This window comes from Phaenicophaeus curvirostris, chromosome 3 (genome assembly GCF_032191515.1).
Source record: "Phaenicophaeus curvirostris isolate KB17595 chromosome 3, BPBGC_Pcur_1.0, whole genome shotgun sequence".
In the NCBI taxonomy this organism is placed as follows: Eukaryota; Metazoa; Chordata; class Aves; order Cuculiformes; family Cuculidae; genus Phaenicophaeus; species Phaenicophaeus curvirostris.
Genome location: NC_091394.1, coordinates 37,267,542 through 37,294,313, shown reverse-complemented (window position 1 = coordinate 37,294,313; position 26,772 = coordinate 37,267,542). Strand labels below are relative to the sequence as shown.

Below are 26,772 nucleotides of genomic sequence, written 5' to 3'. Positions count from 1 at the left end.
CATATTGTAATTAATTTAAGAGCTCAGTCAAGCCTAGTCCATCCACAGGTAAAGATGTCTTCTACCCATACGTGAAAGCTTAAATCCTGCCTTGCCCAATTGTCCTTTTTCACAATAAAACAAACAGTATCTCCTACACAGCAGCCACGTGGCACATTAGAGTCTTTAGATTGCCTTCACCTTTCTCTAGTCTCTGTAAGCTTAAAAATCTACCAGGCTGAGGACTCCTCTGCAAGGTGGTCCACAGGACATAGTGGACTACTGTTTTAATCTGCAGCAGTTCAGAAACAGTAAGAATGCTTTTGGCTATCTTATTTCTCATAAAAAACATACTGAAGCCTGAATGTACTGCCTACTTCTTGATTTTTTTTTTTTAAATTAAGAGCAGACATATTTTCATGCCTGCAAATGTGGTAATCATGATCAATTTTAGAATTGTTTTAATTGGTTTTAAGCATAATCAGAATAATCACGCGTATACTGTTCTACAGCACATTAGGGTGGTTTTTTTTTTCACCCTTGCTTCAGTATTTTCCTATCTTCAGATGTGCAAATGCAAGTCTTGCAAAGGATGATAATGTCACAGCAAAAGCTTGAGGGGGTAAATGCTCTCCTCCAGGCCCATAATTGACAGCTACTGGGTAACAAAATCTACAATCCACGATATTCCAGTTCCAATTTCATTTACAGTCCCAAGAACACTAAGTGGCAGTATCTGCCTCTCTAGAAGCCAGGATTTAGCCAAACCCTTCTCATCTGGCACCAGGACAGGCTATTAGGAATGGAGTCTTCTAGCTCCCCCGTTTCTACTTTAGTCAGATTTCTATGCATCCGACAGAGAAGAAGATGTGGCAACGGAAGGATAATATTATACTGAATGTCCCTACCATAGAAAGTAAGCTGAAAATAAACACACAGGCAAGCCTCTGAGCTCATGCTTGTCTTCTGTCCCTATAGATTCACCATTAATGGTGTTCCAAGAACAATAATTCTGTTAGTAAGCTGCAAAATATCTATCTTCACTATAAATAAACCTGACCATGTCACACGTATCTTCAGTACATATAGGTTTAATTCTGAAGGCAACCTAGATTTAAAATCTAGTCACACACTTTAGAAAAATCCCACTTTCACTGAAATTGCACTTGAGAACAGTTCAAATGACTGTCATGAAAAGTTATATTTCATGCAAATGCTCTCCAATTACTGGTTTTTTCTCTTACCTCAAGAATACTCATTTTTAAATGGAAAATCAATCAATAACAAATATAAACCAAAAGTCCTTAAAATAGAAACCACAGCACTGCAATATTCTAGTCACATTTGCAAAGTCCATGAAACTGTCCCAAATAATGTTAATAACATCCCATCATCCAAGTACAAATGGATCTATCAAACAATTTAATTACCATTTTCCATTCTGAAAAGATAACCACCTTTGCTTTGGAATGAGAAGGCTTTCAAAGACAAGCAAATAGCTTCTACTACTACAAGGATAGTGCTAATCTTAACCTTTGCACGACCCTGAGATATTTGCCTCCTAGACCAAATTATGCGCATGCATAGATACATAAATAAATTATGAGATACTGTTTTGCTGTCACAACACATTATGCACATGTCAAAACTGTGGGTTCCACAACATGGCAAATCAGTTGGCAGGTACCAGCTTTTACTTGTGCTTAAGAATAACACCAAGAATCGAACTCTCGCTTTAGTGAAACTTCCTCACCCAAACTATGACCATCTTCAGATACGCAGGGTTGCAGATCAATACCATTAAGTGCTTAATTAAACCTTGCCTCAAAAAACTGAAGGTGAACAAATTCTTGTCTTTGTTCTGACTAGCTAAAACAAAGAGAGGGTGTTACCCCACATATTGTTTTCAGAAGAATTAGTTTTCTGATCTGAACATGCAAATTATACCTCCCTCTCCAGAGCCTGTCAGAGTCCTACAGGCTTCAGAGCCAAAAGGAATGAGCTGTGGATTCACAGTCTTAGTATGGTTCAGTCTGATCTGACTTATTTCACATTGACAGTGACAATTTTAGACTTAAAGAGGGCTTTTTTTAAAAGACATACTTCAATACGAGTCTTAAGTTAACATAAGCAATGATTGCTGAATCAGAAACAGAAAAGAAAAACGCTACCTTTCACAAAAAAATATGCAGCCAGTTAAAAGAGAACTTGATTTATTTCTCATCTCTTCCACATGGTAAGGCATTAAGTATACATTATGTAAACTACATTTGATAACAGATGTGCTTTACAAATGTAAGGCAAATAACACTGTACAATGATGAAACTTCTATGTTCATCAGAAATCTTACTTTTATTCGATAGTGAAGGAGACCACTTTACAAATTCAAATTATACTTGAAGTATTTGATGCTCCAAATCATGAGCCCTCTCTCATCTGAATTGGTCATCAAACTAAAATTCTGAAAGCAAAAAGCCTGTGAGCACTGCTGCAATCAACTAAAAGACCTATTTCTCAGTTATCAGCAGTGGTTTTCTCTTAGTGTTAAGAACATCAGGGCCTTGCTACTAAAACTTAAATGGAGCTTCTAAAAGAGGCTGAATTTCCACTTTAAACAAGCAACAGATATATCCCTTATTAAAGCAAAAACAGATTCTGTGGCCAAAGCAGCATATGAGGTACATACACATCTACCTGTTTGGTGTGAGCTCAATCAATACGAAAGGGCCAAGGATTAACTATAAAAGGGGCTGAAAGCATTGGGTTTTTTTTTTTTTTTTTCCAACTTCTTTCTCTAAGCTAAGTATAACAGAGGCAAATTCTACAGATTAAACTTAAACGTTCAAGTAGTTGGAACTACAGGACAGTCAGTGAAACCAGTCTTCCTCATATACAAGCCTAAAGAAACATCATTTACAATGTTAAAATTTCATATGCAGTAATATAGAATCATAGAATCATTAAGTTGGAAAAGACCTTAGAGATCATCGAGTTCAACCATACCTGTCCACTAATAAATCATGTCTCCAGGCACCTCATCTACCCGCCTTTTAAACATCTTCAGGGATGGGGACTCAACCACCTCCCTGGGCAGCCTCTGCCAGTGCTTGATAACCTCTTCTGTGAAGAAATTTTTCCTACTGTGCAATCTAAACTTTCCCTGATGCAGCTTGATGCCATTCCCTTTCGTCCTATCACCTATATCTCTAAAAAAACATAAGCCAATCATTAAATCAGTAGCATACAACAGAATACTTGAAATATGTATTTTTTTCTTGATGACTTAGTCTATTTCCTCTTCCATTTCTGTCAAAAGAACTTCTATAATACAAGCAAAAAATTGCTATCAATTCATCCTATCACTACTGGTTTTACATTTTGATGCTTAGAAGTCAACAAGAAGAAAAACGACCATTAGATTACAAATCCAGTCCAGCTCAGCACTGTTTAGGTGATGTCCCAAAATGAATCACACTGCAGACTATCCTTAGAAATCCTAGTGGTGACTAATCACTTCTGTTTGATGTGATTCGCAAAATGAGCTCTGGAGCACCATTCACTAACAAACCAGCATCCAGGAGCATCCAAATGGATTCTACAAAATAATATGAGGGGGGGACTAATTTGCTTACAAACAGCTATTAGGGATGCTTTACCAGCTAAGTATGAACCACATTTAAAATACATGTGGTTCTGCATGCTTATTACACGTGTAGTCTCAGTTATGACAGATCAGCTTATTTTAAATATCCCTATTTATTCTGAAAAGCAAAACAAAGATGCCATAGTTCTTTTTAAAACTGAACATGTAACAGTGTTATACACTAGTAAAAGTAACTTACAACATTAGCAATGGCATGTGTTTTCCCTCTCCAAACTACACGTTCTCTTATGGAGGTGTTGTTTAACTAATGCATTTCTTATAAATCCAGCCAAATTGGACAGTAACAACTATCCAGGCACAATAAAAGGAAGACAACAACAAAATTGTACTACGTTTCTAGGAGAAAGATGTGTTTGAACATAAAACAGTATTTTCAGAATAAATTACTATATTTTTACAGTTAAAAGTCCTCATTTTCTATTATGGAAAGACATTACATAAGAAGCAGCATGATAAATGCAGAAATGACCTGGAATTTCTTTCCACTTTTTTGTGGGTTTTTTTTACAACACATCTTCTTGGAGAATAAAGAGAGAGTCCTGAAAGATGATCTGCTCTCACTGGCTCGTTTACCTGTTTGTGTGCCAACTCCTAGCAGAATTGTTCTACATTGTTCCAACTTGCTGCTTTAAATATTGAAGGTGGAATACAGGTTGTCTTTATATATAGTGTCAAAGCACTCTCATAATCTTACTGCTAATTGATAACAATTCCACAACTTTGCCATGTCTATTTTTTCAAACGCATTTAAAGACAAACTATGAAGAGCAACCCATATAACACAAATAGATAGGAAGCCAAACAAAATCCTACCTTCCTTACAGTCTGTAAACTACAACAGAAGACTGTGGCTGAGTTTACTTTTTTTTGTTTTGCTCAACCCTGAGGAATGTCTCATGCTTTAAATCTTCCAGGAATTCAGTATTCCATATGGTAGCCAATGTTTGTTACTAATAGGAAGGGAAGCTGCCAGGTCACAACATATCAGCAGTTTTCAAATTTTTACTATGACATTCAATTTTTTACTATGCTTATTCCTTTGTAGACAACCAGACTAAGCTACTGCACCAATGTTAGCAAAGTTGAGGTAGACCGTCAGTCCCTTAAAAAAATAAATCTGATTATATGGTACCAGCTCAAACTGGCACTGCCACACCAAAGAAGCACTGCTGTCCAAGTACAAAAATAACTCTCGTAGACCAAACAATTCTGAAGAAGAAATCCTTTTGGTAGTTGGTTTTGGGGTTGTTTTGTTGTTTTTTTTTTTTAAGAGGATCAGCCCTGATCCGTCCTCCTGCAGCTGCCATAGAGTTTGCATCACGTAAAACCAACACCCACCATGTTGTCAGCTCCAGCAAAAGCCATGACAGCAACCATGTTCACTCAAAACTGTTCTTGCAGTTTAGCCATTAATTCTTCAGTGGCAGCAATCAGACATGAAATAACTGTAATTTTAACCTGTGGTCATATTGGTTTAGCTTGGAGTAACACATACATTGATTCCTAAAGTTTGCTATACAAATCAAATTGATATAAATGACTGTAACATTAATTCTTTAAGTACTGTATTAAGCTGGTTTAAAGGTATTGTGCAAAGAACTAGCAGGTCTTTTCTCATGTCTGCAATATCTAAGATCTTAATACCTTTAGATTAATAGATTAATTTATTGTGATTAAATAGAGCTAGACAAGCTTCACAGGTTAAAATAACTAACTAGGTCATTTGTATCCTCAAAAAGAGAGCATAATTAACAGCTAAGACTTCTTCCTTATTTTATGTTCACAGTTTTACACCTGCTTCTTATTAGGACAAATCATTATCACTGACTTACTAGGTCTATCAGTTGCTTAGCCCAACACCTCAATGCACATATCACAAAAAAGAGAGATACCCATGCAGCACACTAGGGAGAGGATGGAGCATGATGTTACTAATGCATCAGTGAAGCACCAAACGAGAGAAATATGAGAAGAAAGGAGACAGAAAGAGAAACGAAGACAGGGCAGGGATGGAAGGGAAGGGCAACTGACAACTCAGATTGCCAGAAAGAGTTAACATATAGTATATGACCTTTTATCTGGCCTTTCTCCAGTCTGGTAGAGATTAAACAAGTTGTGAGGAGAAAAACAATTCTGTAATCAGGAGAAAGAAATTTAAAACAGCAGCACAGACGGCTTTGCTGTATTGAAACCAAACACCAAGTACAAAAAAGCCACTGCATAAAATTGGCCATTACCAAAGAAACAGACACTACTGAAGCTACTCTTCCAGACAAAAAAAAGCAAGACACTGTAGGAACAATGACAAGCAAGTGAGGAAGCACACACTGTGTGACCATCAATGACTAAACCTTACGCCTATAGTAAAAACGAACTGACAGATGACACCTAGGATATGGTATCTTATTCAAGCAAACAAAGAAAATCCACCTAAAGGGTACAGAGACATCAAAGTGACAGTGAGGAGTGAATAAAAGCAGAAATTCAGGAAGCTGATGAAAGCACTTACAAGGGGGTAGGGAAAAAGGAAGGGGGCTGAATGAAGAGGGAAATCAATATAATTGGGACTGTGAAGCCTGTAAAATATGCTTCCTATGAGATCATTCCTTTCAACACACAGAGCTATACGGAACCTCTCTCGCACCTTCTCCCCCCACTTCCTTTTTTTTCCAGTGCATGGATGTCCTGCAAGTCTTCAACATCTCCTGCCACAGCTTGGGAAAAAAAGTATTTATTTGTGCCTGTGCTACAATACAGTATAAAATGAGGAATTAATTTCCTTGACATCAATCAACTTCTGCCATTTGTATGCACTTAAAAAACATTCATCTTTAGGCCAACTAAAAATACTAATCTTTTTCTTATCTCCTGAATATGTATAAGGCCCTAGTAACTTAATTTTTAATTTTATTCATTAGAATATTTTAGCAGTAATTAGACATGAGTATTTTAAACTCCATAAAATCCATGTACATTTCCTACACAGTGTAAACATGCAGTTGATTTCTGAAAAAGTTAAGGAATTTAACTATCACTTTTCTCTAAAAGGCACCTCTCTGCACTGGGTGCCATTTTCTCTAGCAATGAAAACCATATCCTAAACCTTTACAACACGTATAGCCTGCTATAACTGTAACAAATCAAAGAGCCCTACAGAACCACACGGTGATTCCAAAAAAGCAAATAGAACTGCTGATTTTAACAGCGTTAAGAAAATGTACTGATCAGGTGTACTGATCTTACTCGGCTTGCACAAAGTGCCTCTCAAAAGCTGAACACCCACTAATTTTAGAGGAGGGTATCATTAAAACACAATATGGCCTTTATTAAATATGAATTATTTGTTCACAACACATTCGGCATGACAGTGGGAAAACACTGCCTTCAGGCCACCATTATATCTGCCCTGTTTCCTTCTCTTTTTATCCCTGTCATCGTACATCTGCTTTGTCAGCCCCAATAGCATCTAGTTTCCCTGGGTAAAGAGATTTGTTCTCTCCTTTGTAGAGCAACCACAGTATTTAACACTAACACAGAAATAAAATTACAAACTTTAAGATTTAAGCTTTCAATAGAGATTGAGGCAGTTTCTGATCCCTTAGCCGCTGCTTGTAGGCTTCAACAGATGACACCATGTTTGACTTCATTGGCTTCATGCAGAGAAGATTTAGTTCATAGTCATGAAGATCAAAATCTGTTTTTTTAAATAAAAGATTGATGCAAGTGGGTTACAAAGAATATTAAGGGATCTAAACATTTGATGCTTAGACTTTGAGCTGCCTTTGAAAACACAGATGAGATAGGCAAGATGGGATGGTGAAGGGCAGTTAAAGAACAAACTCCTCACAGGACTTTAACACAGCAATGTTCTGATCTATTGTTAGCCAAGCCCCAGGACAGACTTCTGGAATATGAAGCACATCACGGCTACGAGTTCTTCCATGAAAAACACAGCAGGAACAGAATCTGGTACATGTACCACCCCCAATATCAGTTCCCAAATACACTAGACATTATAAGGAAGGCTTGGGGTGGGGGGGGATATCGACCAAGACATACTGTGGGAGCATTCCTCTTCCATTGGTACAAGTATTTTCTCTCCAGGACTGAATGAATGATACACCAAGCAGGTGTTCAGCAAGGGTTGAACTTCAACCTAATGTGATTCTCTTACAAACTATCAAGCCTGCTTATAATATTTATTATCCAAGGCTAATGAGAACTGAAGCATGCATAAGAAATCAAAGTAACATCATTATTACCATTTCATGCTCTATAAAACCACAGACGTTGGGTAACGAGACTTCTATTTTGAAACACATTTGCTGATACTATTCCTTTTAAACTATTTTTCATGCATGTCTTATTTATTAAACAACTCCCTTGACAATATATGTGTTTATTTATGCAGTAAATCCAGTATCTACATCAAACAGTGACTGCATCACACAGAGACAAATATAAACATAAATGCTGAAATATTGGTCCAGAAGGAATAAAAAAGAGCACTAAGACTTGATAATACACCAAAACTATGTTTTCAAAACAAAATTGGTAAATTTGGTGCATTATTCAAGAAAGCAGTAAGTTCTTCACAACTGATTGTAAAATATATAAGACTATAGATTTGCACGAAACATTTATTAGTTCCTTTCTTTCACTCAAAAATCCAAACTACCAGGTTCCCCATAAAATGCTAGTTTGTCTACATATATATTTTCAGTACAAGAGATTTTTTTTTTACAATAGTGATCTGTTTTAAATACAATATATGTGTATATCTATATGTATTTCTTTAGTTTATTTTGGTGAATTAATTTTATATATTAAAATATCTCTACAGATGCAAAATCTCTAAATCAATTTTAATAATGATAGATGTTTAAGTGCACACTGAAGTACAAATGCACTGTGTTCAATGTATTACAAATAATTTCACATATGAACACCGTAAGTATTAGAGGGCTGGAATGAATAGCATTTTGCTGAAGAAGCTTGCAAGATAGCAGTTTCCATTTAACATTCAAAATAGGTCAGAAATTATATACTTGCATACTGCTATTAAAATCCACTGTTTAAAGTGAAAACTGTAATCATAGCAGCAGCTATTAAAGACTGATGGCCTGCTTTTTCTAACACTAGTTTAATGCTTTCTAAATAGTAAATTGAATGATGATACTTAGCCTAGGGGAATAAAATATCAGAAAAAAGCCTAAGAGAGATTACTATGTCTGAATGCTTACAAAATGCAATGTATTTAGAAATAAAAGAAGAAATGCTATTCTTAAACCCACAGGTAAAAGGAAGAACATAAATTTACAGTGAACCAGCCTGTAATAATATAGGTCACATCTGATGATTCCCTATTTAGAAATACCTCTCCTGATCAGATTAGGCGACAGCAAGTTCTGCTCACATTTAAAGGGAGACTTCATTTCACATTTAATTTTGTTTTAAATATTCTTCAAAAGTCCTAGGTAGTTGAAAAGATTTTGCCTTTCATCTTTATTTGTCTATAGGAACTGATTTGCAGGTCTGAGAGAAAGGCAGCAGTCAACTAGTCAAATCAGCAGCACTGGAAGCATACATCCACTGAGTCATCAAGGTTATAAAAACCCATACAGCAAATTAATACCACTCCTTTCCTACATCCCAAAACACAAGCTACTCAACTACTCAGTCATTTAAAATTATATCTTTGTTTCAGTGCTAGGATGGAAAAAAAAATGAATAACTGTCAAGAGCCCAGAAACTGAGCTACTTTCTTATTCAAGAAGAGATCTGGAGGTCAGAGCTGAGGCTTAACAAGTAAGGCAGCACCCAGACATACCATTTGCACTTTCACTGCCCCTGCTGCACTCATCCTGAAGATGAATGCAAAACACAGATTTTGTGGATCACTCCAAGGCTTCTGTAAAGAGAAGAAATGGGAAGTCCTGAAGTAAATAACTTCTCAGGTCTTACGCAGACTGGATTGCACCTAGCTGAGAGGTAATAGTACAAAAGAATGATGTCAATTTGCTGAAGAATAAAAGACCTGTGTTTAGAAGTAGTCACAAAGAACACTTCTCTAGGTATGCACACTTTTTGACTTGCAGAATTTAACAATGTCAGTATGAACTTGGAACCTCCTGAAGTATAAGACTCCTAAGAAAAACAAAATATTTGTCCAATATAGTCTAAAAAAAAACCCAACAGCACAAAGAATTCCTAAAATAGAAGCTTGCAAAGCGCATTATATTGTCAGAGCAAATCTGTCTCCATCCCGTTAGAGATGCTGGCTCGGTGATCCGCATATAACTCCACTATCTTTTAAGGCAAAAACTGTCCTAGTACAACTGCTTGTGGGCTTTAATGCAAAGTTCTGGCAATTATCCAAGACTGTTGAAGGGCGGTCATGCAGCCTTTTAAATTTTCTTTATAGGTCATGACATAAGAGATCACACTGATGTCCACTAACAGCTCAATTTACAAACACAGAGAGAAGTCAGCAACTTGCACTTAGACAAAAAAAGGAAAGTACTTCTAAAAACAATGTTATGCTCCCCACAGAGTTTAGTAAAACATAAAACTGAGAAAATATCACATACTCCACAGAACTGTAAGCCAAGGGTAAACCAGCGTATTTGTTCCTACCACACATGAATGTTTTTAAATGGGACTTCTAATTTTTAATAAGGAAATGAAAAAAATCAAAATTTTCATTATTTTTATCAAATTTTATCCTGGCCCCTATGCTCAGAATACAAAAAGGCATGTTCATCTCAGAAATGAGGAAACTGAGTTAGAGGTCAGAGCATTTTAAAGTTAGCAAGTGATATCTGGAGCTTTTGTCATCTCTGAAGAAATTAAAATTGAGTTTGGGACTTCGGATATGGTCAAGTCTTCTGGCAATGGTAAAATCATAAAATTTCCTCACATTTTTCTCAGAGTCGTCCTTTAGAACAAAGTGAATGGTTATATCCAACGCTGAGGGGCTTCATACTGAACTCTTTACAGTACAGTAGCCTTTCCCAGGAGCCAGATGCCATATTGCCTTCTATACCAAAATAGCAACTAAGAATGATGGGTAAGGACAATCCTGGAACAGGAATCCAATTAACAGAATATGGCAAATTGACATTTGTATAGCACAGTTCCAGGTTAGTTACTGATGACTAAATTTATACCACAGAGCTATTAATTCTCACCCTCAGTCGATAGAAAAGCAGCAGTTTCCAAGAAACTCACAAACCCAACAGCTTATGAAAGAAACTTCTCTGCCCAACAGACTTCTGTAGAAGTTCTTCAAATACTCAGATGTTCCTCCTTCCCTGTAATTTGATGACTAAGGTAAATTAGAAAACAACTGACACTAGACAAAATAAATGATTGAACGGTATCCCAACATAGGCAGGCAGTATTTTCAGTGCTTATAAGATTTAAGAAAGCCTGTTTGCTGAAGTAACACTAGAACAGTTTAACACAATTAACAATTAGCTAGAGGCATACTAATTACTACAAAACAAAACTCCCAAACTACCCCACCCCAACACACACTGCCCTTCTAGGATTTTTTTCTCTTTTCCTTGATGTTAATTCCCACAACATGCTTACATGTAGAAGCCCCCCACCTCCGTCTAGCAAGCCAGACTCCCCTAGCATCTTGCAAAATAATCTCACTTCTCATAACTCAATTGTTTCTCTGATACCTCTTCCAATTTTCAGCTATCCACTGGAAATCTCATTACTGATCCATCCCTGGATGTTATTTACCCTGTTTACAGTTGAACTAATCTCAGTAGTTCATTTCTCAAGGGTGTCTTTATGACAGATCATTTTCCTCCTAAATAATTGTTGCTCGATAACTTGTCACTTGTAGAACTTTTTGGCTTGCTATTAACTACCAGAAGACAAAAATCTACAAAATTATTATTAATTTCTGCATGTTTTACAGCTGTTAGTCACCTGTTCTCCACGCTGTGTCATCATATTTGTTCTGCTGCCCAAACAAAATGCAGAATGTTCAAGTTAAAACTGAATTAGATATACTAAGTATTTTTCAAAATCTAATATTACAGGGTCACATAAATAGCGTGTATCTTACTTAAGCATAAAAATCATACTTAAAGAATGCGTTGCTTACAGAAGCATACTGGACTATTTCTTTTATTCAAAAAGCAGTAGTACACATGTTAAAACTGCAATAGAACAACATCAATTCAAAAACCATCTATTTTTAAAGTATCTTAAAATGAAAATGTCATCTTACTAAGATTATCTCTCAGATGAAATCCTGAACTTCCAAGGACTGCAAAGAGGACTATACAGTAAGGATACGTCCTTCCCTGAAATCCATTCCTTACGTTTTTAACACATTAAAAATACATTTAGATATTGTCCTGTATTTTACCATTTTCCTTCTAAAATAGTTTGATCTCTTTTGTCTCAGAAAACCTCCAAGTTTCCAAATTTCTATGAGATAAGACTTCAAGCACACTCTTTCTTTGGTCTATCTTACAGAAAACCTCTTCTATTTTCTCTTTTGTTGTACAGTTAGTCCACAATTCTTCCATTTATCAAATTCATTTTCACTTCATGAATTTTAAGACCAAACGATCACTAATAGGAAGGAGAAGTCTTCAGTGGTACGAAAGCACCCTGAAATCTTTGTAGGGACAGAGCAGGAGAGCAAGAGAGAAGTACCTCTGTCAGACTTCTTCCCCTCCTGTGACTAGTGGAAGTTTTCATACCAGTTATGGTTCTCCAAATGTGCTGAAAATCAAGAACTTGGCTTTCTATTCTGTTGGCTATCCTAGAGCTTTGCATCCAAAACATGTTTGGGCATGATGAGAACCAGATATAAAGTGACTGGCAGCACAACCCTCTAAATATGTTCCAACAAGCAAAAAGCAAAAATACTATGTCACCCAAATCCCTAACACCAATCGCCTTCCTGCAGTCACGTAGGAGACAGAAGCTGAACCTGCAGGCCCTTCCTGAGGGTTCTCCTCTCCAGCAAGTGCCAGAAGCTACCCTGCACATGAGTCTAACCATACAGACAACTAGTGTTCTTTAAAACAAAGGTAAAAAGCCCAGCCTTCCGATTCTCCTGTATGGTTAAACAGACTTTAATGATGTTAAATTGTACCTATAATTTCAGGCTTGGAATAGCTGAGGCTTCAAAACTGCAGTTCTCACATCACTAGTGGGTCACAAAACCTGAGCTTATCAAATACCACTAGATCATTACCCACCCACATAAATGCATAAAATAACTAAAAATGCATTAGGCTGTTTTCAGTGTGTCTTCTCTGCAAGGCATGGGTTTTTCACGTTACTATTCAATAACTAGAAGACAGATAATAAATCTACAAGGGATTTAAGATTATGATCCAAGTTAAAACCCTTTGGAGCCAATGAAAATGGTGGTGTGCAAGGTCTGGAGTGACTACATAATCATCTAATTAAGCCAGACATTTATTCCTAGAAATGGCACCACTTCTGTTTGATTTAAAATGAGACACAGACAACTACATTTTGATCAAGTCTCATTGATGTAATGTCAAAATAGCATTAGCTGGCTTCTACATAAAAGGAGAAAAGGGCTGAGTGACAACTCTGCAAGATTTTTATTTCATCTTGATCCACAGAGTACCCCAAGCGATTAGAAATGAAACAATGAGTTTAGTTAGTCAAAACTGCCTCTTGACCTCTTTGAGCCTTAACTCACACATTCTATTAAAAATATACAATTAAGAATTATTACATGGATACAAAAATGTTTTACTGGCATTTTAAATATCTCACTTCTTTAATATTTCATTACATTAATCATTTGAAGGCATCTTTCAAAAGAATATTCTTTCACCTGTTTAGTAAAAACAAATATATCTGAAAAAGAATGCCACACTAGCTACAATATGGAGAAATCACGTTTGTACATTTTCAGCTCTAATGCCTTGATACAATTTAACATGTCACACACAACATTTGTAAATACAATGGGCAGAGTTGTTTACTGGAACATCCACATTTTTGTTCCACTTATTGACCAGGAGTAGAGAAACATTCTGAATTCTTACCCATGCCCACGTGCACACCTTGGCCATCCACCCTTCCCATCTGCATAATTAAATATTGATCAGAACAAGTAGTTTAATAACACACTGCTGTGAAAGGCAGGACTGAGATTTATGCAAGGACATGCTATAAAGAAAGAATAAATTACTTCTACAGCAGCTTTTAAAACAATTCTACTATTTCTGGACATTGTAAGGACCAGAACAGTATATTTACAGTACCACTATGGAAAGATATGGAGCCATTTGGTGAAATATAAAAACCCAACCACTTATGATCTATTACTGTACATTTCTTTAGCTATGAATTTAAGTGTTCAAATATCTGCACTTACACTTACATTTGAAAATGAAGAAGACAAAAGAAAGAATATTGTCATTATAAAGCCACTCACAAATTAATTTGCATCAAGATGCATTCACAGGCCACAAGCACCTACAGCATTTGGTCTTTCAGCACCACACACATCTGATCTTGTTAGAGAGAAGCAATCTTTTTAAAAGCAAGTGGATGAGTATTTCTCAATTTCTCATTAACCTCAGACTCCATAGATGGTGAGCAAACAGATTATCATAAAAATACAGCAAGCTATCTTTAGTTTTGCATTACTTTTTCTGTCACCAAGCTATAGAAGAAAATGTGATTTAAAAATATTAATAATCCTGGCTACCATAGAGGTACTAACCTTTCCAATATTAATGCTGGTATTAAAGCTTCTAACTTACTGCTACCTCTTCCCAGCAGTATTTGGAGGTCTGATATTGCTAAAGCTCACATTTCAGAAATGTTCTCCAATTCCATATTGTAATCTTCCCAGAAGCATAATTTCAAGGTTGACTCCCGCTTTCCCCCTCACAGAATAGCTTTATATTGTCCAGGATATGATTGCAAATGAGGGAGAGAAGAAAAATTCCCAGCTGCACCCCCAACTTGCCATACTTCCATTTCAATTTCAGGAAACAACAAAAAGAAAAAAGGTGACTTCTGCCAATACATACAAAGCAGTTCATGATACAAAATGATTATACCAGTAGTATAGACATTGCTTGTAAAACTGACAATTCAAAGTGCAAAAGCAGTCACACCGCATTCAGCAGAGCAGAGGGTAAATTTTGCCATCTCTAAATAAACAGTCAATTGATCTGCCTACATTTATAGAAAAAAATGTTTTGATAAATGTATTTCTACTCCTTACAAATTTGATGAATTCTCCCACACCAGATGAACTGTTTAAAAATATTCAATTTAACTTTACATTGTTAATCAACATGAATATCAAATTTAGTGGTCCAAATTACAACTCATAGAGAGTGCTTTGATAAAGACATGCTTCAACAGGTTTTTAAAATAATATAATAGTTCAATTTACTCTTATCTTTTGGTCCTGACATCAAGTGAAAAAAATATCTACATGAATGGAAGAGAAAAAAACCCTCTTCCAGTGGTTATATAAAAGAACATAAAAAGCATCAGAGTAGAAACCCACATCTTATTTCTACTTCAGCTAACACACAGTTCTAAGTACCATCAGTGACTGACTAACAGCATAAAAATATCAATTTCACTATTAAGAATATTGTTTCATGTAACATAAGGTATTCATATTGATGTAAATAACAAATTCCTTCATTTGCAAATACATGGTTTTATCATGTATTTATTATTTTATTTGAAAGAAACTAAGAATTAGCATCACTGCATGTAAACCAATGAATTCACTCCTCTAATTCTTTTATATTCAGCTTTTATATTCAGGTAATTATTCTCTGTCTCCCCTCATCCTCTAATATCACCCCACCCTTAGCCTAGTCTGCCTGAATTTTAGCTAACAAGGTATCTGTGCATCTGTATCCTTTTACTAATTCCAATTAATATTACTTTGACTATAATGCAAAGTGACGGACAAAAGCAAAGCAATAAACAAAAGCTCTGACAAAATAGACACTAAATCACTATTTCTTCCAGATCTGCTAAATCAAGTCCATAATTAACCTCTCATTTATAGCACACCCTTTACAAATCAGGCAAGGGTGGTAAATGAGGAAATTAATTAAGCTAACTTTCATTTCATTCTGCATTTTACATTAGCTTGGCAAATTTACCTGCCAAATAATAAAGACGATAATAAAGTTCCACCTACATGGATTCTTCTGAGTATTCTCAGTGGCTCCTGGAGATGACATGGCAGTAAGAAATAAGCAAGTAAAAAGAAACACAGTACTGGTCAAGTGAAAGCTCCAGTTACCAAGCAGCTACACCGATGAGCATCTTCATTGATGTAGAACAAAGACCGATGCTAGAAGGCTGCTTTTTCAAAGCGTTAGTATCACGTCTGCCAGTTTTCAATGGGTCACTCGCACACAGATGCATGCACATGGATACTTCAACTCAGCGCCTTTCCAGAACCTGAACACAAGCTACCAGCAGCTGGGCTATACCAGAAATGCACGCATGTATTTGGGAAGGTACCACATGCTGCTAAATAAAGGGGTGTGAGCGAGAGAGGCATTTTCCCAGCGGGTTATAATCCGATGACATGCAGTTACAGCATGTGTTTATTTGGCAGAGAGCTGGAAGCGTTTGAAAATGATTTAGAAGCAAGGAAAAATGCACAGAAGGCTTCTAAATTCTTTTTTTATTAGGCAATGTTCATAAGGCTCTCCCCTTAAAATCTTTTTCCTTACATGGCTTAGCTCAGATACCCCACAAACCAGATTACATACTATTCTTACTTCACACATAAAATATTAAAAATCTTGGATATGATTTTTAAACAAATTAGAAGCAGGTTTTTCTACTGAAAACTGATTTTTTTGCATTTTATATCCAGACTACATTTTAATCAAAAACTGATAAACTGGTTATGCAGTTAAAAAAGATGTACAGGAACAGCACATGACCGAGAACCTTTGGTTACAGTGATGCTGCAGTTATACAACAGCACACTTACGTTTCAAAAACTGTAAGGTGTTGCTTAGAACTGGGAACACTGGCACATGTTGCCTCTTCAGTTTAGGAGGTTGGGCAGTGCTAACAGAAACCATGATAGCCATAACAATTCATTACATTTACTTAAAAAAGATCACATTTTGAAAAGCTTCTTAGTGACAACTATGAAAATACAGATTACAGGGAAAAGGGAATTATGTAACAAATATTTCTCCAGTCATCATCATTGGAGGAAATATTACCAAGAGGACCTACAAACCTCGGGATTTATTTCACTGGTAAAAATAACACTAAAAATATCTATGGGAAAGATTAAAAGAATAATAATAATCCTATGATAATCCCACCTTCAGTCTGGACTTCAGTAATTAAAGGATGAATTCAAGATAGAGCTGCAGACAAAATAGGCTTATATTTTTTCCACATCAGTCATTTAAGCATTATAGACAATTAAAACATTACACCTCTAAATACTTTCTTTCTTGCATAAACTGAGCATGACAGGACTTAGGTTCCCATGACTTTGTTTCCTATGATCTACACAGTGAGCTATTCACCCCAGCAATTGCCAGAGAAATCTCTATTGTTACAATGGCCTCCTCCACTCCATACAAAACCAGGACTACGCAAACTGGACTCCAACACAGGGCCAACTTCTACTGCAGCCAAGAGAAGCTGGACCTGCACATCCAAGAGCCACCTTATTTTAAGCTTCAGTAACATCAAAAATGTGATACATCTGACCCCTGAAAGGGCTTCTGAACTAGTGCAACCCTAGAACACAAACAGAGCAGGACTCAAAGAAAAAAAGAGAAAGCTACATAAATGCATCAATACTAAAATTTGGTGGAAGAATAAAATAGCTCCCTCAAGACACCAAACAACACAAAACAGGATGAAAAAGCATAACGTTGCCACATTAAAAAAAAACCAAACAAACCACAAGATTCTTTAAAATACATGTACCTGAAGCAGAATTTTTCTAAAAAAATAAATAAGTGTTCCAACTTTACGCTCTCCTCCAGTCAGAAATAGAATTAAAACAACAGAAAACAGAAGTTTTCAAAAGTATCTGCAACATTAGCATTCTGTGGGCTATATTAACTCATTGTCTCAATATTACTTTCAGGTGACAACCAACATCCAAAATACTGATGTCTACTTGAGCAAAGAAATTGCAAACAAACAGCATTACCAAGTTTGTAACATACAAGGTTACATTATAGCAAAAACACATCTTAAAAAAAAAAAAGCATGTAAAACATTGAACCAGAAGTGGTTTGGGGTGGAAGAAGTAACAAAACCAATCTTTGATCAGCTGAGTTGCAAGGACAAACAATATTTGTTCCTGTTGTGGTCCGAGTTAAATTAGAGTGAGTTTTGTGACTCTAACTCAGGCTTGCCTAAGTAACCTAATTTTCTGAAAGCTAACTGCATGTTTTTCGGACAGTTTCTCCCTAGAAGTGGTAACACGTATTGGTATGCAGCAGAAAGGCCATTTCTTACACGTATTCCTACAGTAACCGAGGCCATCCTCACGAGGGTGGGACAAGGCTGCACCTGCAGGGAGAGGCAGACAGGACAAGTGACCCCAAACCAACCCAGAGTATTCCATCCCATATGCATCCTACTCAGTATAAAACTGAGAGATCATGAGGGTTTCATCCTCTTCTGTGATGGTCAACGTCCAGCGAGGACCTCGTTTGTCTGTTTGCCCCTGATCCTGGATCCGTGTGTTCCTGAACCCAGTTCCTGAGCCCAGCTCCCTCCTAGCCTTGGACCCTTTTCCTCGTGTTTGTTCTGCAGCATTTGTGGTGACGTACAGTCATTGAGGCGTGGGGGCACAATCTCACATATTTGTATATATTTTATTACTTTCTAAATATTTTCTTTATTATTATTATTATAGAATCATCATTTCATTAAAGCAGTAGGTTTAGTTTCCAATCTGCAAGTCTTCTCTCATTTTCCTTTCCCTGGGGAGGGGAGGAGAAAACTGTGAGTCCAACTGCCCAGCCTTAGCTGCTGATATTAGCCAGGTTGGGGCTAAACCGTGCCAGTTCCAAGGAAATCTGAGTACCTAGTTTGTCCATACATAGTCTGTTATCTCTAGAGCATTCTTTTCTAAACTTTAAGATTTCCTTCAGAACCTCTGCTCCCTATTCAAAGCTTTCTAATATTTCACAAATTTCTATGCTTTCAATATGTATAACCACCTTAGAAATGGGTGCTGGTTTATGATTGACTAAGATACACCCAAGTCTGTACTCCCACTATCAAGAAAGTTTTTTTCCTTCACCAGTTGAAAACTTATCAAAAACAGTCAGAGAGGAAATAACTTGCTCATCATATCAGATTACTAATCCAGTCAACAGTGCAGACCACTTTTGGGCAAGGCACAAAAGGAAATCACATTCTAATGTAGTGATTGAAGACAAAATCGAACATAATTTTGTTTCTACACCCCTTTTTCCCTCTTCCCCTGAAAAGTAAATTCTATTTCTGTCTGTGCTAAAGACTTGACACTTGTAGACAATAACCTATTAGGTAACAAATTTATTTGCACTCATCTGCAACATAAATGAACTCATAAGAGACTATCCACTGTAGTTTGTTTTACCCTCGTCATAATACTTAACCCAGAAAATGTTTTGTTGTCTTGTCAAAGGCAGCTAATAAATTTTCAGCTACACCTAGTGTTCAATATGATAGTGTTGCCAAGTGAAAAAAAAGTCATGTTTAGGGGGACAGCAAGAGGCAACCTACTGCTGTTGTGTTGTTGTGACAGTCTCTGTCAGGACAGAAGACTGAATACTTCTGCTGTTCTTGGATATGTACATAGAACAAGTTCTAAAAGTCTGATAACTCAGCCAAATAGAATTACATGTGTGTAATGTGGCACCACTCACTTGTGGGCTACAGAAATGTACACTTGAAACTTTTACATCTCAGTGCTGGTGACACCCGTCCTGATGTATAAAAATTCAAGTTGTTACTGGGGAGGACTGAAATCCATAAAACACCAAGATTCCTTAAATTCCTTAAATTTCTCTATTTAAAAGGATTTTTTAAAAAAAAATTCTTATCATATTATGTTTTTAAAAAGCTTGACTTTAAGTCCATACCTATTTCAAGGAAGACAAAAAAGAGGGCAGAAGCTACAAGTAGCTAGATTCAGATTTAGAAACTTTTAAAACAAGTCCTGAGCATCAAGGAGAAGTGAGATTCTGCAAACTTGAAAACACAAAAAGCAAAATCAAAAGCAAGGTAGCCATAAGGACACTTTATCATTTGTTTTTCTTCTCTGTCTTAAGCTATTACACTATAATGGAAGCCTTCAGTAATTAAATTCATTTGCCTCTCACTCAAGATTTGACTAGAAGTGCCCAAGTCTCAAATCTTTCCATTTTCAAGGGGAGTCTTGGTCAATTCTTGCCACAAAAAATACAGGACATCCAAAGTTGCAAGGTTTTCCTCCCACAGTCTGGACGGGAAAGAAGCTGGTAACACACATTATTAACTAGAAATCTATCAGAATATTTTCAGTTTATGGCAAAATAATGAGGAAAAACCCTGAAACCTGAATATCCTTGAAATTTTAAGTCCATCTTAGCTTTATTACAATAGCAACTGTTTCCCAGCTGTTTTGTGCTATGCCAAAATCAGACTTGTCTTCTTTTATATCTGTGCTACAAGGTTTAAATATTGAAGTTTTTGGCCATGGTCACCTAAGTAAATTCTAAGATAATCAGGAAACACTTGTAGCAGAAGCAGGTTTTGGAAAAGGCATCTCCCACAGCATGTTTTAGAAAAGGCACCCAAACAATGGAAGACACCCTCTCTGTCCTATTCAAATGAGTCAGTGAAATGCACAATCACAAAATAAAACATTAAATTAGAACTCTCATTACTAACCAACTCAGTTATGGACATGATTTTATCAATTTTTCAATGAAAAAATTCTTCACAGTAACGGAATACCTCGAATGTTCCTGATGTTACAGGCCCTGGGGTAGTATATTTAGTTAGTAAACTAACTCCATGTGGCTAGTATGATTTTCTACCACAATGTCATCTATTATTGCTCAGAAAAAATGCACAGGACTGCGTGAGCAAAATTACAGCACGACTTCTAGAACAGATACATCATTGAGTGCATAAGCTTTGTCAACCATGAGCTGTAAAGATCTCCGTTGCATATTACCCGTTGGAAGACAATATGAGGATCAGGAAAAAGCTGTTTATTTTGACAGACATCAGAATATAGCACAATAAAGAAGAAACCTAGACTAGAAGAAAGGAAAAAAAAAAATCAGCTTGACACACTATTCGTTAAGGCAAGCAGATGTCAAAAAAGGAGAACAAAGGGAAAGAGTCAACAGACAGCTCCAAATACTGTGTGCTCTTAGAAAAGACAACAGTGAAAGCCAGGAAATTAAAGTTTAGATACAAATATATTTAAGCTACCAATAAAAAGACTGGAAAACTGCAATTTCAACAGAAGCATCTTAGATGCATGAAGAGGGATGACAAAAGATCTGCATATCAAATGTGACCTGATGACTTAACCTTGAAGAGAAAGGCAAGAAATACACCTCTCTACTTCATCAGTCTCCTTCTCAGAAAGAGTATTTTGATAAAGCTCTTTAAACTTATGAGGACTTGTTTGGGCGGGACCTCTGATGCAAAGGGTTGAAAACATACTTTGTTATGTTGTAAACAGAACTGCTGAAAGTGGTCATATGACCCATCTCCCAAGCTTGAATGAAACTAATCCTGTTAAAGCTTAAAAATATGCATGACTCAGTAGCCAAAGCCATGTGAGCTTGTCCCCTTACAAAGTTTCTGCAAAGCATTCTGTTGCTGATTTATAAATGGCCTACATTGCTTCGTTTTCTTTCCAGAAACAAACTCAAAACACTTATTCCTAATATTCTTCTTAAATAAAAAGGGACTTATAGTGCAATTTTTAAATCTATCATGTATACGAGCTCATTTGGATAAAGTCTGAAGTAAACTCAGCAGCATATGTTACTACCATTGTGCACTTCTAGTACTTTTATAACTTTAATTTTATTTCCTCATTATCTACCTTACTGCTCTGCTTCACTCGTCCACCTTGTAAAGAGATTAAAAGCATTCTGTAAATATTTACTAAACAGTCCTGGCTGCACTGCAACAGAAGCAATGTTAACTTAAAAAAATAATTGTACCATGTGCCTAGAAGGATGGTGGAATGATTTCAAATCTCATCGCGGTCACGAATTCACTAGGTTTCAAGTATCAGGAGAAAACAAGCACATATTTGCTACATAATTTCTAGTTTCTCAGCTGCAACAACAATACACGCCCTTTCTAAACCATGGAAGGGTACGATCCATCAAATACTAAAACCAAATTCACATTTACACAAATACTGACTAAAATAAATTCTGTTATTGCAAGAAATGGCCAAGATTCACAACATAACACTGTTCATTTTAGCAGCTTTTAGCTGCTGTCCAGGACAGGACAGCACAGAGCATAAGACAGCTCCTGCAAGAGGTTCTCCGAACACTAGAATTCACGCACACTAAGAAGAAACTTGCAGGCTGCTTCATAGAGTGTTAATCAATGTTTTCATTTATAAATCCATCATCTTTTACAACAAAGCTCTCTGAAAGATAAATTAAAAAAAAAGTGAACTGGACAACCTTTGATATGTTTTGTCCTAGTGCATATTCACACTTTTGAGTACACAAAGGCCACTGCTATAGCAGTATCAACAGCAACATCACACACACACACTCCCTGCCTTCCTCAGAGATACTTAATACAGAGAAGCAGGAAAGCTTCTAACCTTCACTTTCTCAGCATCACAGATGATTAAATAATACGTTATGCATACATTGTAATAGAAAACCCTTGAGGTTGTAAGAAAAGAGACTGGAGAGGTTTGTCCTGCCCCTGTGCACTAAGGGTACAGCAAACAACAAAGGAGAATGTCTGGCACTGTAAATAGTCAAAAAATAAAAGGAAGTAAAATAAAATCTGCTTTTCATGATGAAAGAAAGTACAATCTCTAATACAAATAGGAAAAATGCAGGAACAAGTTCAAAAACAGTATCTACATTGACAAATACAAAAATAATCATTTCTTAAAACATTATTTTATACTTATTTCATGGTACATAAAGGCGGTAACGTCAATGAGCAAAAGTGTTAGTGGATTCTCAACACTTTTCACTGCTGCAAACGGATACATATCCGCTGAGCTTTGTTTGAGCCCTTTCTTGATGACACCCCATATCCTCAAAGAATACACTAAATAGGTCAATGAATTACTGCTTTGTATCTTAGCACACACAGTAGGAAGATCTAAATGAAACCAGCAACAATTGCGTTTCTCAGTTATGTCAAGGCTGACTTTGTTTCAATATTAAGTCTTTGGTAAATATTGAGTATACAAGGGCACTTTAAATGTTTATAAGCTTATACACATTTGAAGACTTCACAAATTTACAGTGGTCCCACCCAGACTACACTGGTGTATCTACATCTATTTATATTTATACATATGCAAAACTCCAGTGAAAAATTTTTAAAACAAATCTGAGATACTTGTGAAGCTGCACCCTTTCCTTGTGAGCGAGATCTGCATTCTCATGGTCAGTACCAACATACTTTTTTTCCATATTCATAGTGAAATTCATGGGATGCATCACCAAACTCAAGTTTCCAGTGCTGTGCTATTTTGACCTCAGACTATATATATCATTCAGTTTCTTAATTCCAGTAAAACTTACTATCTATCCTGAGTAAGGCATCCAAAATCAGAACGGCTGAATGTGAGAGTTACATTTGGACACTGAAAGAACATGCAAACAACCCTCCTTTTAGCCTCTTAGCAAACATATTTAAGGGAGGTTTTTGTGGCACTTCAGTTTTTGCAAATTCACATAGAATGAACTTAGGCTTTTATGAAACATTTTTATATAAGGCATTTAGCATCCTTAATCTGGAAGCCCATACTTTTTACCATATGGTATTCAAATTCACAAATAACAAGTTACTATTACGATAACTGGTATTTCTGTTCTTTTCCATAAAACACAATTTAACGTACAATGTACATCTGCATATGGAATGAAAGATGTAAATGTTCTTAAAGGTATTTTAAACAATTTTTCTTTCCTAGCCCCTGCACTGCATATTTTATGAATTGAACATTAATAAACACATTTCATTTTGGACAGTTATGCAAGGATGAATTAATTGAGCATGTAATCTATACTTGCAATATAGAAATGTAAAGACTCATCTACCCAACTACTTAACATATTTCAGTTGGAGCCAAACTTTCTTGACTGCAGCAAATCAAAGTAATATGCAAGATAAGATCTTACCATAAAAGCTTTACACAGTGGTACTAGTACCACAACGTTAAAATGTGTTAGGCAATGTACTGCCAGAAGTATTTGCTTTTTAGATGACTGTGTTACATTGCCTGCCCTTGCAGCTGCCTTTTCCTTCCTCTGTGCCAGGATTTCTATGGCCTTCTACTGAGTTATTTCAGCATGCTTCATCAACCAAAACTAAACCAAACCAAGCATCAGATCATTTTCCGCACAACTCTTCAGAGCCTTGGAAGCAGCTTAAACCAGAAAAAATGGAAGAATGAGCCACCAGTTAGACTGGGCAAGGCTGCTGCAGAACTGAAACATGTCACTACATAATCATGAATCTTTCATGACCAGAAGCTCTTACTCTTCCCTGTTTCTTATCAGCTGATGAAATACATGCTAGATACTCATGAATTGGCTGAAGGTCCAAAAGGCCAGAAAAAGACTGACTGAAAGCCATTATCTCTATTTCACAGTGCAGTATAATAACAAAAATTTCAAGTAGTATCAGATCTGAGAAAGAACAATTTAGTAAGCAAGAAACCATAAAGCCCTTCCCCCGAGATTTATTTACATTCAGCCACGCACCTGCTTTTTAGTAGTTTAATCTCAGTGTAATGGGAAAACGGCAAGACAGTAAAAGTTGTTGTCAAAGTGAAAACACTATCTATTTTTATATCTATTTTTTATTATAAAGCACATCATTATCAATTTATTGAAAAAAAGTTTAGACATGCTTGATACAACTATTCCTGAAAGTTTGTCAGTCATTGTCAGGTACAAGCTTGTCCATCAGTTCATTGTAGGAAAAGATATAGAAATTAGGCTGACTGAAGTTTAATACCCATTTTTAAAACCTGTCACTGTGCTTCTCTAGCCTTCCAAAGATTCTACCATTTGAGTATTGCAGAATAATTTGATCAGTTGGTTCAAAAACATTCAACAGACTTAGAGTAACCTCTAACCTAGTTTTAACTTGCTATGGCATGAGATCCTACTCCTTTTCCATTGATATTGGATGCACTAGCCACAGACTGGAACAGACTGCAGTTGAACCTTTCAGTGAAGAAACATGCAAAGATTTTTGTCTTTTTCTTTGCATCTGTTTGCAATTTTCCCCCTCTTTGTAGTAAGCTAAAAACCTTCTCTTGGCTACCAAGAGAAGCCTTTCATAACTAGTACTGGAAAGCTGTATGCCTCTCTATCCATTATTGAACTGCTTGCTTAGTTTGGTATAAATTTCAAGGTCAACACACAGCTAACACCTTCCTCTTGCACAAAAATATTTTGTAAAATACTTACTATTACAATCTCTACTGCAAAAACAAGAAGCCAAGAGAGAAATAAGTTTAGAAACCATCCTCCTAGCTTCCAGAAGCCCACAAAAAAACCTTAATCAATACAAACAAAAAACCCAGGACTTGCTATTCTCACAAGCATCAGGTACTACAAAGTAGCTGCTTGCCTTTGGAGCAGAATGAGCTTATCATTATCTTTTGTTTTGTATTGAGCTAGTCTGTGTTGAAAGCTGTCAAATCAATCAAGAAAAGCGTTGTAATGGTAAGCTACAGATAAAGTGACACTTTACATAATCTGTGTTGTTTGACTTTTAATATTAGCTTTATTGTTTTCCTTTTTTAGAATTATATGAAGATAAGATAGTAATGAACTGAAAAGGCAAAGAGGAATGCAGTTGACAGAAATTTCCATCCCTTCTTTCAATATCAAGAGACAATTAATTGACATAAGTCAATGTACTTGACTTCATTCTCATAAATAAAGACTAGTCACAAAGCCACAATCACACCTCATTCAAAGCAAAAGATAATAGCAATTGTCAAGCTGATCAAACATTAACATTAGTAGGCAAAGTAAGCCTGAATTTAAGATGTACTGAAAATGGTAATATGTTCCATCTATGCATTGCATACAAATCAATAATATATGACAGAGTTCCTAACTATTGCATATTATTTAAGATGGATATTTGTGTCTATCATCACATATATTCAACAAGCTAAGCTACAAAAGTTGCAATTGTAACATAATGCTGTGAAAATTTGCTAGAAACACTATAGCTAGACAAAAGTCTAACAAGTAACAGCCTGTGACACCTGTCAAAAAACATCAACGCGTTGAAGACAAAGCCCTCAACTTCCAAAATTGAACACCCAGGGAAAGGCTTGAATTAGATACAGAATCTCTGAAACACAGCTAAGACAACATAACAATCTGCGTTCTTCCTACACTTATGACTCTCCCAAAGAAACCAGCAGAAAGAACGAGTGAACTGAAAAATAAACAGCCTGCTGGGTCAACATAAAATTAACATTATCAAACGTAGAAGTGGAACAGTTCCTAACTAGTTTTACTTAACACAAGAATTCCTGTAACTCCTGCAAACATTCAAATAGAAAATTAGAAATGGAATTTACCTTTGAAGGTTTCAAGTTCCTTCCTGTTGGAGAAAAGCAGAATGAAAAAAAAAAAATCATTAGAAATACTTCATCTAGAACCACAGGAGATATTTTACATAGTTTAAAACTCAATAAAAGATGAAAAACCAAGAATTTGAGTGTCATCATTTATTAATGTAATATTATTGTGTTTATCTAAATCAAACACCATCAACCTGTTAAGAAATAGGTGGTAGCCTAATTTCTAAACATGTACAATTACATAAACATTGCATGTTCACATCTAGCCACATAATTTCTAGGCATGTTACTGCAAAA

General features: G+C 36.1%; 1 protein-coding gene across 1 annotated transcript in view; it reads right to left on the bottom strand.

Annotated features, from left to right (window-relative positions):
* DTNBP1 (dystrobrevin binding protein 1) overlaps nt 1-26,772 on the bottom strand; it is a 71,095-nt gene that overhangs the window by 14,252 nt on the left and 30,071 nt on the right. Inside the window, exon 7 of the mRNA XM_069853690.1 lies at nt 26,473-26,495. Coding sequence (XP_069709791.1) covers nt 26,473-26,495 — 23 coding nt within the window. The remainder of the gene's footprint in view (nt 1-26,472; nt 26,496-26,772) is intronic.